The sequence below is a fragment of the Cyclopterus lumpus genome, chromosome 17 (genome assembly GCF_009769545.1).
Source record: "Cyclopterus lumpus isolate fCycLum1 chromosome 17, fCycLum1.pri, whole genome shotgun sequence".
NCBI classification, from domain to species: Eukaryota; Metazoa; Chordata; class Actinopteri; order Perciformes; family Cyclopteridae; genus Cyclopterus; species Cyclopterus lumpus.
This window is the reverse complement of record NC_046982.1, coordinates 15156289-15170456: the sequence shown is the minus strand read 5'-3', so window position 1 is coordinate 15170456 and position 14168 is coordinate 15156289. Positions and strand designations below refer to the sequence as shown.

Sequence of the window (14168 nt, the reverse complement as noted above, 5' to 3'; positions counted from 1 at the left end):
ATGAAACTTTTTCAACAGAAAACATTGTCTCAGTTTTTGTTTTATTTTTGTATTGCATTTCTGAAGTTTGAATAGCTTAAGTGTTCTTAGCTGAACGCTGGTTCAATGTTTATTAACAGAATATGTGTTTTAGACAGTTATGAAATATCATACCTTCTGTAAATGTGCGTCTTCTTCTTTTCCTCTTGAATTAGTTTGTATTTCCAAACATGTATTCATACTTGAAGGTCTATCGTTGTTGTAGGCCACAGTTGTGTGACTTATACACAAGCTGGAGACAAAATCAGCCAACACTCGCAGTTTTCCATCAAACATTTGATGCTCACTCTTTTGCTGTAACACAACTCAAATGTCATACCTGAAATGAAATCACAAACTCTATGTGTGTGTGTGGTGTAGCACAAAGTAGTGTAATGTAGTAGACTACTTAAACAACCCTCCTCATTGCCTGTCAAGAATATTGCTCTGTTACCATGGAAACCATGTGACCAAAAAACAGGTTACCATGGGCAGGTGCATATGAGGTGCAGTATTATCATCCATGCCTCACATTTATTTCCTGATGCAATCCGATCGCAAGTGGAGCAGGGGATAGACAGACGCAAGACCCTTTAACAGTGTAATTACTATCATTTTAAACTCTTCATCTGAAGCAATGTAATTAAGATACAATTTACTATTCAGACAATAAAAAGGTTAAACAGTCTTTCTGTAGGAAAGACACATTGGCTCACTCTCAGCTCACGGTCTGGGTTAAAGTAAATGTAGGCGGTTACATTAAATTAGAAAGGAATGTAAGAATAAGGTGTAGGTCAATCAGTTGAATGTCAAAGTCTGTATGTTTTGAGTATGCTGCCCTACAAGAAGGCAAAGGCATTTTGATGCACTGCACCAAATTTGGAACAAAAGACCTTATTGCCCAGACCACATCACTATCCTCCCACCTGCATCGACCCCCCCCCCACACACACACACACACACTCCTCCCCCTAGCCCCCATTGTATTTTAAGACTGAAAACAGACTGAAAAACAGCATATCAAGATCAGGCCCATACACATCTACTTACTCATACATACAACATATGCATATACATACATATATATATATATATATATATATATATATATATATATATATATACATACACATATATATATATACATATATACATATATATATATGTATACATCATATGTATATATATATATATATATATATATATATATATATATAGATATATACACACACACGCACACGCAGACACATACACACCACAATGTGCGCACGCATGTGTGTGTTCCTATTTTTGTGGCTCTCTTCTCTTCAAGCAGAAGCAGACAAGAACTTTCGGCCATTTTTTCGGGGTGTTTGTTGTTTTCACCCAAACAAGAGGCTGTTCTCAGGTCGACGCTGAGACGTGCCTACAAGTCAACCTATTGCTGGTTTGGAGGAGGGTAAAATGATCCCAGATCAGTGTCTGTTTCAGTGTCATGCCGTCCCCTATCGCGCTGCTAGGTGCACGGCAGCCTCGCGATAGCCTCGCCTACTAGAATCAAAGCTTCGTTGGCGAACTGGATGCTGACAGGCGCGCGGTGCGGTCGGTCGTCATGCAAAGGTTACATTGGATCCGTTTCAGCGAGTCTCTAAAGAAGCTGCTTCTCTCCGCCGGACCCCGCACGGAGCGCAACATGCGAGACGTCTAGCAACACAAACACGCTCGGACTCACGTTAACTGGACCGTTTGGCTCCAGCAGGTGCCAAACGATGGACGAAAGTTTGGGATTTCCGCAAACGGCAGTGTGTACGCTGGCTCCTATCAGCGGTAAAGTGGCTTCATGAGTGTCCAAAGTAACAGTGGAAGTGGTGGTGGAAGTTTGGAGGCGACGCCATCTTGGTCGCAGCTCTCCTCGTCCCCAACGATTTCTCAACAACATATAACGGCGACCGCAAAGAGCAAGGAAGGTATATTAGCTCGCCAAGTGCACAACTGACTCGTATCCTCGTTTAAAGTGTGTCCTTAACAGGAGAAGAGGATTTGTATGGCGCTGTCGAGCTAACGTTTGTTGAAGTAAAAATGGATGACAAGTTCAGTGATGCCGTGAATTGGAAGCCAAACGTCAGCTGTCAGTTCAGTTGATGGCCAGTCTAAGGAGCAGCAAGCTATCCTTTTTGCACAAAGGAAGCGCTAGCTGGTTTGTTTGTCAGCTTACATGGTTTCTTGTTACTTGTAGCTGTTGATGCGGTCACTGTTTGTGTAGCAGTTGGTAACATTCGCCCCCTATCAATAGCATCTAGTTGGATATGCAACAACATGGCTATGCATGCATCCATTAATGCATTGAAATGCACGATCCTACTGCTACAAACTTGAGAACAGGCCCAGGATTTTGCATGTTTTGGTCAGTTTGGATCCATCTGTTTTTCCACATTGTTTTCGACGTGTTGTTGAGACTATTTACTCCATTTCGCCGAGTTGCTGGATGTGATGTGACAAAACAGTGATCACAAGTGGGAGCTATTAGTTTTACTCTTCCAGTTACGTATGTTGCTTACAGGACATACTGCAAATGTTGAGACAGCGAATACGTCGCTGAGAAAGAAGATCTGCGTTGTATGGACTGTACCGTTACGGAGGTCATCGTGTAATCATTAGTTTCCCACCTAAGACATCGTAATACTGCTGTAATATGAAACTCTAGCTAAGGTTATATAGATAAAATACGCTCAATCACCCCCCCCCCCCCCCCCCTGTCCTTAGATAACCTCACACGGGCGTTGTTATGTGCTCTCTGTCTCCCTGCTCAGGGGTTTCATAATGTCCATAATGCCTTTTTAGGGCTTGCCCCTGTGCCAGAAGCTATGTAAAGATGACAGCCAGGAAATATCCAATAAGGAAACAAACACTTGCAGCAGTAGTCAGCAGGGAGCAGAGGACCCCTGTGTGTCTCTCCCTGGAAACTGGTTGTCATAGAACAAGGCCCAGTCAGGCAGCATATATGTGTTAGCCTCATGCTTATGTGATAATCATTGTATGAACATTGTGGTTCAGATTTGCAGTGCTAAGGTATAACACTCAGGCGTCTGAACATCTGGCTATAGTGAGGAAATGTAAACTCTGCAAAAGTCTGTTCAGGCTGTTAAACTAAAGCTAATTCCTGTCTCAATAGCGTCAGGAACATTGATGCAGATATGTAGTATTTTAAATGGCCAAACTCTATTCCTCACTGCCTCTGGAGCTCTATACATCTTCTCAGCCGGTGTCGGGCTCTATTTACAATGTGTCTGAGGTATTGGGATCCCTAAATATCCCAAAGTAATTTAGCTCCGTGCAATGAGGCCATTGTGACGGTCTAACTTATAGAAGGGCTGGTTGAAGATTTTGTAATGACAAACTAGGAGGCTCGCTCAGCCCAGCCTCGACTTCTCCCTCCTGACTTCTCAGTGGTAGAATGACCTTCCTGCTTATGTTAGAAATGCAGTGTCACTCATCTGCAGTATCTTCCATCATAGCATGAAAATGAGCTACCTCTACTGCCCACTGAATTAAATCCATTGTCTGATCACTTGATTTTCTCTAATCCTGCCTAAGGAATTGTCCTCTGCTCCTTCTCTTAGTGCCCATTTGTATTTCTTTCTCGTTATTTGGTCATGGAAACATGTTCTGGGCTCAATTGCATCATCCCTGTTTCCTTCTACTGGCAATAAAGTAAGTGTCTAACCGTACGCTGTTGATCCCCTTATGTCAGGCCCCATGGAGGAGCTGCACAGCCTGGACCCCAGGAGACAGGAGTTGCTGGAGGCCAGGTTCACAGGAGCAGTCAGTGGCAACACAGGAGGCAGCACTGGGAGTACCAGTGGAGGTGCTAAGGTAACCGCGATACAGAAAAACTGAAACCTTGATTTTGAGATACGTTGCACACCACACACAAACACAGTCTGCACAGGATCTAAAGAGCCTCATAAGCTAAATGTTGATTTTGTGCATTCCTGTTTGACCAGTGATGGATTGAAAACCTCCCACTCTTTGTCCAAAAGACAACACTTATTTGAGACTACTCAGATATCGGATGCATCGTTTAGACATCAATAACAAAAAATCTCCAACCGTGAGTTCTAATATCAACACTAGCAAAAACCAGTGCTTGCTTGCAGCAGAAAGAATGCTGTAGACAAGTTGTAGCAGCCTTGAAGCTTGTGTTAGTCAGTGATAGTTCCTAGGCCGTCAGAACGTACTGCCTCAGCAACAGAGACCTTTCGTAGGCAGGAAATAATAAAACCCAACCTTGTCTCGTGATGGAAAAGCAGGTAAAAGCTCCTGTGTAACTTAAAAAAGGATGCAGGATCTCATCAATATTTATGTGGTGGAAAAGAGCCGAGTGACGCACCTAATAACTGAAGATCTGGATTCCTATTAGACGTGTCATACTATGGGCCTGCCTCAGTCTTAGTTTGAACTTTTGATAGCACCACAGACTTGTGGACAATATGTTCTTATTATATGTGCTCACTTGTTTGAATTCTCACTATGTGCAGGGTCTGGCCAATGAGTCTTCTAACCACAGCTATGGTAGTTTGGGCTCATCTAGCGACAAGGAATCCGAGGTAAAAGACACATACGCACGCACGCACGCACACAGTCATTTTTGCAATGGGTGTAGATGACTTTATTTTGATAAGACGGAACAAAAGACATTGCAATTTAATATTTACTTTATTACACAGATAACAAGAATGCAGTCTGGTTAGACAAAGTTGCATGTTCTCAGTACATCCTTGCTCTGCCCACTCATCTTTCTGTCCCTCCCACTACCTCAACCTCTCCTTCTCTTCTCTTCCTAGAACTCTGATTTGAAAAGAGGGAGCTCCCCTGCCTACTCAGTATGTACTCTTTCTTCCTGGTGCACTTTCCTGCTGAACACCGCCACTCGAACCAGCTTTGTTAGGTAAAACACAAGGGATTCATGCCTTTTTTATTCTCTCTCTCTCTTATTTCATATCGATTCACAGACCCCAGAGAAAAAACACTCGGAATCGTCCAGGGGGAGGAAAAGGAAAGCTGACACCTATTCAGAGAGCAGTCAAGGTATGACTGACACCTGCATGCAATAAATTGGTATGACGTAGACATCCATGGCTTCAAGGAAAGTAAATCTTTGTTAATTTTTTCTATGCAGGGAAGACCTCCACACGTGGGCCCAAGATCAGTGACTACTTTGATGTGAGTATGAAAGCAACTCTCATTCCAAAAAGTCAGTCCGTATTATTTTCTTTCAATGGGTTTTTAAGTCTGACAATTTTTGCTGCAAAGTTTCAGGGTGGGAATGGTTCCAGTCCAGTCAGAGGCCTCCCATCAGCTCGCCGCTCTCCACAGAACTCTCACTCTGCCCCGGGCTCAATCGTGAGTTTTTCACAAACAATAGAATGGCTTACACATGGTTTATTGGTTGAGGTAGTTGCACATGAGGTGGATGTGATTTTCTGTGTTTCATTACAAGGTTTAAAAATCCCTCTTTGTCTATAGATCCGGCAAAATAGCTCCTCTCCTACGAGTCTGTGTTTTGGAGAACACAATCCCAAAGCCTCCTCCAGCAAGTGTGTCCAGGTAATGTCATGCATACATTAAACACTCACATGAGATACTTTATTGTATATTTATTAATACACCTCTGACTGGTTCATCTTTGTCTGAATCCTTTAGACAGAGCTAACAGGCCTGAAACTTGCCGCTCTGGAGAGCAACAAGAGTCTGGACCTGGAAAAAAAAGAGGGACGTATCGATGACCTGCTCAGAGTAGGTTCAGCATCCATAAACTGAGTTTTGATGGAGAGTGCATGAAAGGACAACTTTCTAATGTACAGCAGGTTTGTACTGTGTTCATAACTACACATCCAAACTTAATGCAGTCCTGCTGTTTTTCCTTATCAGGCTAACTGTGACTTGCGGAGGCAGATAGATGAACAGCAGAAACTCCTGGAGAAATACAAGGAGAGGCTCAATAAGTGCATCACCATGAGCAAGAAACTGCTTATAGAGAAGGTATCTGTCTTTGCATGCATGCACACCCTTTTGTGTATCCATCATACACTTGGTTGAAAGAAAACCATCTGTATTGAGACATTTTTGTTCCCTCATGGGCAGAAAGGAAAAACAACCTGACAGACGCATCCCACTGTATAAGCCTAACGGAGACTATTGTCTCATATTCTTAACTCGCAACTTGCACCTGCTACTTGCATAGAGAAACAGCTTTTCCGATAATAAGTTTGATATTCTCTGGTGTTTTAGCTCTGCTTTGGTCCAACTCCTGAGGGCAAAATTGTAATATGTAACCTCTGTTGTGGTGTTGGGTATGAGAACTGCAAGGAGAGCAGGACGGAGTCAGACAGCACCTGTACACTGGAGAGAGACCAAATTATCATAGTTTCTATATGATTGCAGTGCAGCGAGGACAACCTGCGTTGGATCCGTCTGATTAGTCAGCCGTCACTCTGTTAGTAGAGATTTCAGTCCGCAGTGTAGTTCATACGTGAACCAGTTTACATTTGCACCATTTAATTTAACGTATGCTTAAAGGTATTTAAAGAAGGTTGTGCGTTGGAGTTGGTGTTGACACATTTAGTCTGGGTGGAGAGAAGTTCTAGGGGAGGGCTTTGTGTCATTTGTCACATGTTTGTCTAATGTTTGCCTGTTTTGTGAACAGAGCACCCAGGAGAAGCAGTCATGTCGTGAGAAAAGCATGCAGGACCGTCTCCCGTCTCGGTCACTTCACACTGTCAGACACGGAGCGTCCTACACAGAGCAGTGGACGGACGGATACGCATTCCAGAACCTGATCAAGTGAGTGACGGCAAACGCATGCACAGTTTTCACACATTTTAACAGACTAAACGTTTTAGATTTCGACAAGTGTTGCAGCGCTAAACCATGTTATAAGGTCAGACATGAAGTGGCTGTTAAATGGAATTATTATGCAAGCTTCACTTCACAGCCAGGAGCAAAGCATATGAAAGATTGTCTATTGCCTGCTACAGTATTTCCCACATGACTCTTTCCCTATACCACACTATACAGGCAACAGGAGGGCATCAACCAGCAGAGGGAGGACATAGAGCGACAGAGGAAGCTGCTGGCCAAGAGGAAGCCTCCTAACCCTGCATCTCCCTCCCTCTCGGTTGCCTCCACTTCTGAAGCCAAGCAGCGGAAAACTAAGGTGGTCAACGGCAACGACTCTGACCCGTTTCTCAAGCCCTCCTTGCCCCAGCTGTGAGTACAAATATCTCCATACTGTCAGTGTAACACTCGTAGATGTTGGGCCATAAATAATGAGGGATGATTGTCCCCTGTTTGTATTGTTTTGTCTGTAGAACTTAGTGGCCATACATCATAGGCCCCTTTTTAGATCTTCACAAATCCTCTTTAGTTTGAGATTTCTAATAGTACATATTTGTTCAGACTGACACTCGCTGAGTACCACGAGCAGGAAGAAATCTTCAAGCTTCGCCTAGGACATCTGAAGAAGGTTGGTCGAATTATTTTGCAATTGACTTAACATATTTGGACCATAAGACATGTTTATCTATTGAAATGTACATTGAAACATTTAGACTGTAATTAAAACAATGCATAGAAGATTATTAATTCTGCTAAATGGCAGCTGTAATATTACATTGTTCGATTACATACATGGGTTTTAAGTCCATGAAATTTCAAACAGGGAAAGAAACAATTTCACATAATTTTACAGGAGGAAGCAGAGATCCAGGCAGAGCTGGAGCGGTTGGAGCGGGTAAGGAACCTCCACATCCGAGAGCTGAAGAGGATAAACAACGAGGACAGCTCAGCGTAAGTCTGTTCTACATACAGCACCATAACAGGCCAAGTAGCCTAATGGTTAAGACTTGGACTACAAATCTGCTTTATGAATGTAAATCATAAATCCGCTTTTCAAAATGTGTTTGCTTATTTTGTCAATTCAAACATTTATTAGAGAAAGCCTTTTGTAGTTAAAAGACTTTTTGAATATGGAAGTGCGATAAAATCCATTTGAGAAGCGCTTGTTTTAAAGGTGACGCAAGAATCAGGTAGAAGCAACTTAACAATGTTGTGCCTCCTCAAAGGTTTAAAGACCATCCCACCTTGAATGAGAGGTACCTGCTGCTGCACATTGCTGGGCAGGGGTGGCTTCAGTGAAGTCTATAAGGTAATGTCTGTGTGGTTGGGACTTGGTTTTCTATTCCCTCTCCCTGTAAAATATGTTTAGGCAGACAAAATGTGTGCGTGTATTCTTGTCACGCAGGCTTTTGACCTGTTTGAGCAGCGCTACGCAGCTGTTAAAATCCACCAGCTCACAAAAACTGGGAGAGAGGAGAAAAAGGAGAACTACCACAAGTAGGTCGCACACACACACACACACACACACACACACGCACACACACACACACACAAGATAATCAAAGACAAAATATTTCTTCAGTAACTTGCTCATTACTTTGACATTTATTTCCTTCCAGGCATGCATGCAGGGAGTACCGGATACACAAACAGCTGGACCATCCCAGAATAGTCAAGCTGTATGACTACTTCTCCCTGGATACTGACACGTGAGTCACCTCTGACCTCTGACCTCTGACAGCTGCAGCACTGTTTGACATATCCTGAGGTTTCTTTATTACTCGGCACTGGGTTAAAAGCATTTGTACAGTGGCTTTAAAACAACATGGTGCGCTTCAGTAAGATCCAAACCTTTGAAAAGGCCCTACCCAGTAAGTATTGAAATAATACAGGAGTTGTTTGTATTCTGCCTCAGGGCTCTACGTCAGTGGGTGCTACGTGTAAGAGCAAACATCACAGGGGTGTTATCAGATTGGGAAATACTAAATGTGGTAAAAGCACTTTACCAACCGTATGATTCAACATTAACATGCCCGGACAATGGAAGTTATTTTTGAAGGTTTAATTGTTAACTAAGCAGGTGAACTTTAGTCACCTGCACTCAAAGAGACATAAAAACTCCTCCTAGCTAATGTTACGATACTGTATATCTGTCAGATAAACAGATGAAAACACCTATATGTACAAAGGTTGAGCGTGGGCCCCGCTCCTATTGTACCATGTTCGCAAAGACTTTTCAGCTCACATTCCCTGCTGGAAACTAAGTCATTCTCACCCGGTAGCAGAAAGTCCTGACTCTGACCCCTGACCTCCATGCAGAGGAGGAGAAAGTGCAATTTTTCCTCTTAACCTTCAGTCTTTCCAGCTCTTAGAATACACTCTCCATCCTCTGCCCTCCCAGGTTCTGTACAGTTCTAGAGTTCTGTGAAGGCAACGAACTGGACTTCTACCTGAAGCAAAAACAAGCTGATGTCAGAGAAGGAGGCCCGCTCCATTGTCATGCAGATTGTCAGCGCCCTGCGCTACCTCAACGAAATCAAACCCCCCATCATCCACTACGACCTCAAACCCGGTGGGTCATGTGTTCAAAACTGTTTTGGATGATTCGAACATGTCATTAGATGTAGATAAATAAATAATAATCTGATGAATAATTACACTGCTTCGTTTGCAATGCAGGGCATTTCTTGATAATGCTGTAGTTCAAACAAATCCTTCCCTGTATGTGAACCTGATCTGGTGTCAATCATTCTGTCTCGCACACTTTCCTGAGTCTCATAGTCTTGTGTGGTGCGCAGGTAACATCTTATTGGTGGATGGTACTGCATGTGGAGAGATCAAAATCACAGACTTTGGCCTGTCTAAGATTATGGATGATGATAACTATGGTGTGGACGGAATGGACCTCACGTCCCAGGGGGCAGGCACCTACTGGTAAGACACACACACACACACACACACAGAGCAACGCCCCTCATGGTAACATGTGTTAAAGCCTCCTTTTATGGTCAATGTGAAATGTTCAACACACGTTATCCGTCTTGTATTCTTGGCCATTTTCTTGTAGCACAACCTTATTCATTATCTTATGAACTGTGGGTTGTGACAGTATTTTTCAAAGAATTACGCAAATTCTCACTACTTTTATGTTATAAAAGTCAAGGAGTCTGATTATTATTTTACATTTTTTAAATTGATTGCATTCTGTGTGTTTTCAGGTACCTTCCTCCAGAGTGTTTTGTGGTGGGGAAGGAGCCACCTAAAATCTCCAACAAGGTGGATGTCTGGTCTGTGGGAGTGATCTTCTTCCAGTGCCTCTACGGACGCAAGGTACAACACTGCACATCACCTGCTACACTGGAGAAAGCAAACAAACTCAGAAGACCATACACACCTGCAGTAGATTGTTGAAAATGGATTCAATGACCATGACGGGCCAATTGGGCCAATTCTGAGAGGCAATTTTTTCTTAGTAAATTATTTTTTCAGTTTCCACTCACAAGAGTTGGGACAATGGTAAAGACATCGCATTATTTGTGATTTTATGTTTTGTTTTCCCAGCCGTTTGGTCACAACCAGTCACAGCAGGATATTCTCCAGGAAAACACCATCCTCAAAGCCACAGAGGTCCAGTTCCCTGCTAAACCACAGGCCAGCACAGAGGCCAAGGTAACACACACACACACACACACACCTATGTATATGTGATCTCAATACGATGTTACAGAAATGTCAATGACATTAGGTAATGACATTTGTGCTGTAGTGTCGGAATAATCCGAAAAATGTGTTCCCTATCATAGTTCATGGTTTCTTGTCAGGCAGATACAAGTAAACTGTTATTTGAAGGTAAACAGCAGCTGGCTATTTCTTATTTAGTGAAGCACATAGCACGTACATTTTGTCACATGGTTATATGATATTAAGCTGTGATTTAAATACTCGAAACATCAAGGTGTATATATTAACAAATCCAAAACCTCCACAAAGCAGCCCTGTATGAGTCCTTCTATAAAGTATAAAGCGGGGATAATAAAGGGATGGTAACATCAAAGCACAGTGACAGTTGGCAAATGAATCGTCTCAGGGTATTTATCATCATTCGGCCCAACCCTTTCTTAACCGAGTTGAGACATTGGTGTTATGCAATTCTACCATAATTTTAGTTTTAATGTCAACCAGAACTTTGGAACATGTTGGCTATTTAATAACATGTAAACATGCTGGAACATCTCTTATCGTCAATAATGTATTGCTATACAAATAACAGTTCAAAGTACAGTCTTTGCCTCCAAGTAGACAAAATGTTCAGTTTTTCAAAGTAAATATATTGAGTCTACAAAAGCACACTTTATGATATATGTTCTGATCTGCAGGCATTTATCAGGCGCTGTCTGGCTTACCGCAAGGAGGACCGGTTTGATGTTCACCAACTGTGCTCGGACTCCTACCTCCTCCCTCACATGAGACGTTCAAACTCCTCCGGCACCCTGCAGCCCGCCTCCTCGTCTCTCCCGTCCTACTGACTGGCTTGCATGATTGACAGGACCCTTTGGCCACTCTCGAGGCAGGATTGTTGGAATCTGAAGATAATGGATGCAGCCGTTTTTTTTACCCGAGCTGTTCCCAAATGGATGAATAAGCAACAGAGCAGAATAAAACACAAGATGGAAGAGTGAAACTCCCTTTGCACATGTTGTCCAAAGTTGTGCCCTAGAACTCAACCGTGTGAGATGGGGGAAAGAACATCACTGGAAAATAGAATGGAAGGGAGAGAGAGCAGGGCAAGAATTGAAAGCGACTCATCCTTGTTTAGATTTATTGGATTTATTTTTGGACTTTATTAAAACAACCCTTTAGGAGACATTTCAACAGCTATAGGAGCTCCTAGATGCCGTGTTCAAGCCCACATCGCTCATCTCTATTCCATAGTACATCTCACAAGATGGCTCAGGATTTGTTCAACCTAAAGCCGCTGTTGTAGATGTTGATTTGAGGGTGGCATTGACTGATGGGAAACTGAATTAAAAAAGGGCAAACAGGTGTGCATTGCAGAGAAGGGCTACCTACTCAAGTAAACTCTGCACTCCATTGTTATAAGGCACAACATGATGGTTACATCTGAATGAGTTTACCCATATAATCCTTCTGTACATGATGGGGTTCACTTGAAAGTGACATAACCTTAATGGGACTCCATTTAAATAAAAGAAAGTAAAAAAATTTAAAAAAAGTTCCAGATAACATTTCTGGGCTTGATTTGCACTTCCGGTCCAGGTTGTGGTGATCTGGTCTCGCACATTTGGCATGAAGTACTACAGAGCGGGCGAATTCTGAACTTATCAATCGCCAAGTCCTCCGTTCAGATTTTCTCTTTTGTTACAAAGCAATTCAGAGCAACTGCTGGGTTTACAGGAAGTGGGTCTGTGAATCGGTCTTAATCATCTTTGTTATTCAGGTAAGAGTCTAAAGTATTACAGTACCATGTTTTCATCGATGTCCTCAGCTACCTGCCTGGAGAGAGTTGGACTTCATGAACTGAGTGACTGGATCAGCTGTTACTGTACTGCAAAGACTCGGGACTCAGAATATAGTCACTCACTCGCAAATACATAATGAGGCTTATCCTTGCTTCCCAGTGTCTCACTTTGCACTGTCAATTTGTGTTTCCTCCTGAAAGCTGTTCTCAGTTTGCTGCTATAAATTTTGCTTTTAGTTTGTAATGTGTGAATGGTTTTTGCCTTGAATATGTGCATACTTGAACTGTGTTAAGAGGAACACTCTCCATAGCCCCTCTTCTGAAACAGCCCCCCCCCCACACACACACACACCACACCACACTGTGCTATTTGGGGTGTGCAACATGTTCTTGTGCCACCAACATTCATGGCTACATAGGTTTTTGTTTATTTACAAATCCAACACATTATATGGAGCAAAGGCCCAGTATGCTGTGTAGTGAGGAATGGTCGCACCTGTTTCTGCCATGTCGAGGTGGGCACGCTCCCAAGTTGGAGGTGTTGCAGCATGAGTTACTGCGGCTAGAAATCAAGTGGATATATCCAAATGTTGTCGTCCTGTAAATATAACACTTACCTGTACGTTGTTGTGACATTATAAACCCTCTGAAATACAGGCAACCTGGACTCTGCAAAGCACATCTGTCAGATAAAGGACACGTGGGAGTAGTTAACAGTAACTTGTGGGTGTCTCATCTTCTCGCTTTGCTCCTTTAAGTTTTAGTTTAGTTTTTTTTAAATTTTAATTTGTATTTATTTTTCTATGTTTTTAGATGAACAGAAAAACCCAAACCGGGATGTCGTTTCTAAAACATGACAGGCGGATTAAACCGCAGGAAGTACCTGCTTACGGCTTGCTTCTCCCAAATGAAAGCAAGACATGAAGTGCAATGAAAAATGTCTGTGTCCGGTTTAATAAACTAATCTTTTCCACTTAGGTGCAATAAGGCCTAAAACAAACTCCCCCTCCCCCCGGCAACATTTGCGAGCATCAAGTGCACTTGTCCAATCACATTAGCAGCGGGGTGCAACACTAGGCCCTGGTATTCAGATGCAATAAAGTCTTAATAATCATGCTCTGTGACCCATGTATCCTGTGGAGGGTTATGCAATGTCACGAGAATGTTTCATAAAAGATGGCGCACAGTAAGGTGATATCTGTGTGGGGTCATGGACCCCTCCACTTTTTACAGTTAATTAATAAAAAAAGAAGCTCCTGCTCCAGCTTCCAGTCCCCTTTTCGACTGCGCCTTCGTTCACCTTTTGCCATTCAATCAACCAGCCGCCCACATTTCTTTCTCCCAAAAACAAAATGAGTGAGAGCATGTTGGCACATCTTTATCACTTTGTAAACGTCTTAATGCCTAACTATAAATATAACTATAAATTCCATAAAAGTGCATTTTTTTGTTGTTGTATATCTTTACTTTAAAGGTAAAGGTTGTCCTGAAGGTTACCGTCTGTACACTGCTGGGAACTGCAGCAGCCAAATTACATTATTTTTGTGTGTGTGTGTGTGTGTGTGTGTGGGGGGGGGGGGTAATATTTTAGCACATGGGTGTCTTAACTTTGACAAAAATATAATGGAATATCTCAGACACGGTGGGGAAACGAATATGTTGTCATAAAAGTGAAGGGGAAGCGGGTCTGTTTGCAATGAAAGATTTTAATGCACGACGACAAACCAACCGAGCATCGACCTGCACGTCGTCCACGCGCTCAGCGAGGACTCGGTGAAGCAAATGGCAGCTCGAC

General features: G+C 42.7%; 1 protein-coding gene across 1 annotated transcript; it reads left to right on the top strand.

Moving 5' to 3' along the window:
- Positions 1-1309: 1309 nt before the first annotated feature.
- LOC117746247 (serine/threonine-protein kinase tousled-like 1-B) lies at positions 1310-13089 on the top strand. Its single transcript, XM_034555271.1, is given in 24 exon segments — positions 1310-1964; positions 3749-3870; positions 4536-4604; positions 4842-4880; positions 5010-5085; positions 5177-5220; positions 5317-5400; positions 5524-5604; positions 5701-5793; positions 5929-6039; positions 6704-6840; positions 7075-7266; positions 7456-7522; positions 7748-7845; positions 8121-8166; positions 8168-8203; positions 8300-8391; positions 8514-8603; positions 9296-9353; positions 9355-9466; positions 9693-9828; positions 10113-10224; positions 10456-10563; positions 11271-13089. Coding segments are annotated over 24 exon segments (2280 nt in total). The 5' UTR covers positions 1310-1837; the 3' UTR covers positions 11421-13089.
- The last annotated feature ends 1079 nt before the right edge of the window (positions 13090-14168 follow it).